Genomic DNA, 6,000 nt, shown 5'->3' on the forward strand with positions numbered 1-6,000 from the left:
GAGTACATGATTTGGAATCCTGAAGGGACAATTACAAACGGCAACAATTAATGTGGGTTATTGGCATGAAATTACAACATATGACCCCCTACACGAACACCATCAGAGTTGGCGTCCACCAAGTATAGCCTGAGAAGATTCCATATGTCTTTGGGGCGGCATGTGGATGCGACTGTTAGCACATATCCATTCTCACGCTTATTAATAGACACTAGACACCAGTTCACACAGCCACTCCACACTGCTGGGGGAATATCTAGACTTTCAGTATTTCAGTATGCACCTCTTTGCAACTACTCAAGTGGTTCTAAAGAAACAGCGAGTAGCCACTGAAACCTGAGCGGCAAGAGGGATGGTGGAATATCAAGCATAACATCAAGTATTTCTGCAACCTTGCCCCAGAACTCCTGAATCAGGGAACATGCTGAGTACATATGAAAGGAAAGTGTTAAACAATTGGGACACTGGGCGCTCCTAAATTGACTTATGTTTATCCGCTATTTCAAAATGGAAAGGATTGAATCCACTAAAGCTGCAATAGTCTGGTCATTGGGACACTCAACCCGACCTGAAAAATACACTAATATGCAAAATGGTCCAGACACCTTAGCGCTGTGGATTAGTTATATAAGGAAAAGGGACAAAAATAGTCTTGTTGTACATCCATTTTATAACAATCTTAAAATAGATTCATTTGCAATATAAATTTAACTAAAACCTGAGTCAAAGACACATTTATCCAAAAACCAAAGTCACAGTCTCAATTCATACAGTACATTTTTCCAAACACCTGAATCATAATGATAATCTAATCCATAATGTACAATTTTCCAAACATATAAATCATAATCCAAACACATAAATCATAATCACAATCTAATCCAACAATAACTCATTGGACAGCACCTGCCAATGTTTCGCCCTACTCTGCTTTTTGAAGGTCCCTAACAAAACCCGTTATTAATGGTCATTTGCATGTCTACCCTTGAGTACATTATTAGAAGATGACTTCTCCGTAAGAGTCGTGAGGGAGAGAGAGAGAAATTGAAAATATTTTTTTAGAATATTATTATAATATAATATATTATTAGGCAAATTGATACCACATTTACAGTTTTTTTTTATATATTCACCTTTCTTGGAATTGTCATTGATTACATTTGAATGGGAATTTGAGACAGCAGCCCTTTATACACATGAATAAAACAATTCTGGCCTTTTTAAAATTAAAATGGCATCTAACATTGCATTGTCACTGACTACTATAGATCTGGCTTAGGACACCAGCCGTGCACCGATTCCATCAACACTCGACCAGAGAGTAACTACGTCTTAAAATATCTGTACTATATTGGACACTCTTGTCCCATTGTCAGCTTATATCAGTGTATTCCCAAACTCTATCAGCTACAATGTGCACCATTTATACACAGGTACGCTTATATTGCTGTGTCATCCAACAAATCTTTTATAACCACCAACCTTGATTATAATGGTGGTACAACCTCCATATTAATAGTGGGTAATATTAAAAGTGTTCAAAACGTTGGGTTTACCTTTATTTGAAACTCGGTCACATTAGCATTGTATTGTAAAGCTTATTAAATTCATGTATCCCCTGGTGCTTACAACTCTTTATCAGTTGGTTACCTAACCAAAATGTCTGAGACCAACACAATCTTAATTAGGTTAACAGAAAAGATCCCTTAAATCTAATTTAACAAAATATTGTTTATCAGGAAATTACCTGTGATCAATCAATCTCAACTTGATCATTTGGATGGCCTGATTCCATAACAGAAATCATTGGTTCCTTATATTATTTTGTTTATAGTCACATGCTATTTCAAAGTTGTCCTAGTTGGGATAACTAAGAAAAATGTATAGGAAATAAAATGACTGATACTTGTTAGCATAGGTATTATTGCATGAAATATATAAAGTAATCCTATTCCATCACATTGTAACTTAAACACCTGTTACCTGTTAGTCATATTGTATTTGTCTGATCATGATGTGCTGATTCAGTCCCAAAATAATATTTCAATATTAGTCTTATAAGGGTAGCTGTAACAAATTACATAAGAGAAAGATTGCTGGTACTGGCTGATATTTATAAGTCTGTCTATTTGCCAAGAAAAGAAGAGAGACAACCTTCCTATATTACCTACCTATTTCAGTATTACTTCTCACACAGAGCACCCTGGATCCTGCAGCTGTAATGGCTACCTTTGCCTAATATAGGGATGAGAACGCACAGTTTGCGCATCATGATGTCATCACGCTACCCACGTCACGCCGTCACTACGTGATTCGCGTCATGACGTCACTGACGTCACTGACGTCAAGATGTCACCGGTGGCATAGTCGCAAGATGCCCACCTCATTCCTGAGCGGTTTTAAATCATAATTGAATTTTATTAACCATTCAATGTTTATGGTGCTATTTATTTACACCTGACTCTATGGAAACTCAACCCAACATGGAAAAAACTTAGTTACAATGATGCATAGTAATTAGTTCCAGAAGCATTTGTTAGTGCCTTTTGTTGATACAGTCATGTAAGATAATACAAATTAAGTTTGAGATATTAATTCAGTATTACCCCCTGAAAGAGATTTTTTAATGTTATTTTATTAACGCACTTGACCAAATTGTGATACAACCCTCTGGTTGTAGCTCTAATGCCAATAATTATTGGCAGAACCAAGAGAGTACTAGGGTAAAATCTAGTAGCATGTAAGTCCTAAATATACTTCCTACATATGGCTAACTTGAATAAGGCATAGTAGTTTGTTCCAAAAGCATTTCTTAATGCCTCCTTTTGGAGCAATCGGAGCAATCGATTAAGACATTGCAGAATGAGGTTTAGATCCTGAGTTGGGGTTACACCCAGAGAGAAATTATATATTGACCCACCTGGCCAAAAGTATGATGCAACCACCTGGTTGTGACTATTACTCCAATAATTATTGGCATAACAAAAAAGTGTGCTAGGGTTATTTATCTAATACCAACTGCCAAAACCAGATCTTTACACACAATATTTATTTACAATTCACATCCCCCTAGTGGAGTCTCAAAAATATATAGTTCTTATTGGAATATTTCCATTTCAGTATCTCTGTTCAACTCGATAATTGTACTAGGTAATCTACAAATTAGTGTGGATTGTTCCTGTCTAAGATTTCTTTCACGGTCCCCGAGTCTGTTACTTGGATGGATGTGTTTTACACCAACGAACTTCATTTCCTCCTTGTCATCCATCTGATGCCACTTATCCCAATGTTCTTGTAAGGTTAGCCTTCTCCCTGTTGTGATTGACATGTTGAAGCGCTCTCTGATGCGAAGGTGAAGCTTTCTGATAGTTGAGCCAACATATATTTTATTAGAGAAATTCTTGTTTTCACACATTATAACTGCGCCACAAATTATTAATTTTAAAGAATTTATATTTGGGAAATGTGTGCAAAATACTGGAGTGCCCTTTGTATGACATGTGTTTCGGCTTCACAAGAGCCTTTTTCAAAAGATAGGGCATATATTCAAATCTCATTTCTACACATATGTTCACAGGGTATAAATTAGACATGCATGCATTCACATGGTTAATTACATATGTACAGACAGAAAGTAAAGGAGGGGGAAAGGGTTTGGATCAATTGGGTTGAATATAAAAGAAAAGAAATAGTCACAAAAATTTACAATACATGTCTGACAGACAATTGATCGATTCTTATGAAGTTGTTCAATATGAAATATTTAGCTCAGTGCAGTAATCACTCATAATTGGTAATTAATGGCTCTTACAAGTGTAGACATGGCTGTGCTTTCAACTTAAATGAATTGTAAAATTCTTTACTCTATGTGCATAAATCACGTGAATGTGATTGATACTGTAGGAACGAAATGTCATCTTACCCGGTCTGGTGATACATGGCTATAATCCACCTTGCTTGCTGAAAAAGTCATGGGTTACAATCCCATCTAAAATATATTATTGCTGAATCATAAATGTTGAAATAGTACTGTTTCCCATTTAAAAATAAATATCTCAACGAGCCTATCATAATATTCAAACTCTCCATATTAAACAAGTTGTCCGTTCTAACTGCACAATAATAGTAATACTTGCAAAAGGTTCTCCACTCTATATGAGTGTTTTAGTTTGTGGATGGTTGCCGAGGGGTACAATTGTAATTTCGCCAGACAAGCGTCTTATAGTTGTAATTAATGATAGTTTTATCTGCATTTTCAAAGTGTATCACTGTTAAATGGGGCCTCAAATCAAATTATGTAAAAGGATGTGCGCGGAGTACCGAATAATAACTCCCGTCATAAATCGTCCGCCACAAGGTTACAGTTGTCCCCTCTGAGTGCTTACCTGCAAAACTAGCGATCCTATCTACACACGTCGGATGTGAGGTTCCAGACGCCGGCATGGTAGATCAGTCTATTTTTATACTACCATCTCCATGGTAACTCGAGAAACCCTTCCTCTGTTGCCCTGTTTAAATGCAGCCGCCATCTTGGAACGGCCAAGTGTGCATCATGTTCTTCATTTAAGGAAATAATATTTGATCAGGAAGTGCAAACTGTTGTAGTAACCCGGTCACAAATCTAAAATAATTTCATAATAACATTTGCCTAGTGATACCGTTCGTTTTTTAGTCATTATGGAAATGATGTATCTGGTGCTTCTAACTTAGCCTATGTACTGGATAAAATTATATTAATCTAATCTAACGGACTTGGTTACATAGAATGAATCGAGCTAAATGCATATCAGATTTTTCAAACACATTCTCTGTGCCAGTAACCCAGAGGAGCGTCAATCGGTTACTCATGAAAGGTAAGTCGAATGGTGTGAGTCTGTATTGCGCATAATGTTAGTGTTTCATTATACAATGAGAAAGCCTGGTAACTATCTGAAAAACATGTTGGAACATATAATAATCCTGGTGTCCGCAAATCATATTCATTAGAGTCCTAAGCACAGTATAATGTACATATCATAAAGCAATTAAACTTTCAGGGTCCCTCACTGGAGTCCCCAGCTCCACATTACAGATTATGTTTCTTCACATAGCGTATTTGTTCAGTCATTTGCAACTTAATATTAATTGCATTTGTGAACTGCAGATAGCCGAGTACATGGATATAAGAGCAACAGGAAACTTCAAGCTTAATGGAGGATTCATCGCCTCCTCTTCATAATGAAATTAAAAACATTAATTGAAATTGTGATCACAAAAAATTGGCCATCTCGTTATCCTTATTTAGTCCATATATAATTGTTCTATATTTTCAATATTGGAAGAAGACCAGGGAGAGGACTCTGCCTTACATTACCACTATGTACAGATGATTAAAGAGATGCTTGCAGTAACTTTGGAGCACAGCATATTCACATTTGACAATAGATTCCATTGACAGAAAAGAGTGTTAGGGTAATTTCTGGCGCTCGACAGAGCCGTACTCGAGGTCCGCGGACCTCTAGTTCTCGGAAGGCCCTAACTCCTTCCGCATCCCAAAGAAGTAGAGGGGCCGCACACAAGCAATTAGCTACTGCTGTTTATTAGAAGAAACAAGCAGGGACAGATACGTGGAGCTTAGGTTCCATGCAACTTCTCATCCTACTCGGGCTTGCAGGCCCTAAGTGACGTAACAGTTTGCACCATCTGCGAATGCTCATCCCCGAACCTATCGCCACTACGGGCTGGTTCACCGAGTGGTAGGGTCTGTAAGAGGATTCAATTCAACACTACAGCTAAGTCAACGCCTAGTCTATAAGACTGAATGGAAACCCTTATTGATATATCTTTATGTCCAGTTCATGCGTTCTGGATGACTACCCTTATATAACACCCCTCTCTTGGAATCCTCCTGACCCCACTGAGCCAAGAAGTAGTTCTGTTTTGCAAGTTAAAGGTTTATTTGATAAATTAAACAATATATATATATATATCACGCTTTATAATAAATTAATAATTGAATAG

General features: G+C 37.0%; 1 protein-coding gene across 1 annotated transcript in view; it reads left to right on the forward strand.

The window, feature by feature from the left end:
• LOC138487977 (uncharacterized) overlaps nucleotides 1–5,218 on the forward strand; it is a 129,105-nt gene extending 123,887 nt beyond the window's left edge. Inside the window, exon 3 of the mRNA XM_069614702.1 lies at nucleotides 5,144–5,218. Within this exon, the coding sequence (XP_069470803.1) occupies nucleotides 5,144–5,218 (75 nt within the window). The remainder of the gene's footprint in view (nucleotides 1–5,143) is intronic.
• The last annotated feature ends 782 nt before the right edge of the window (nucleotides 5,219–6,000 follow it).

Source organism: Ambystoma mexicanum, chromosome 1p (assembly GCF_040938575.1).
Source record: "Ambystoma mexicanum isolate Mex_15411 chromosome 1p, UKY_AmexF1_1, whole genome shotgun sequence".
NCBI classification, from domain to species: Eukaryota; Metazoa; Chordata; class Amphibia; order Caudata; family Ambystomatidae; genus Ambystoma; species Ambystoma mexicanum.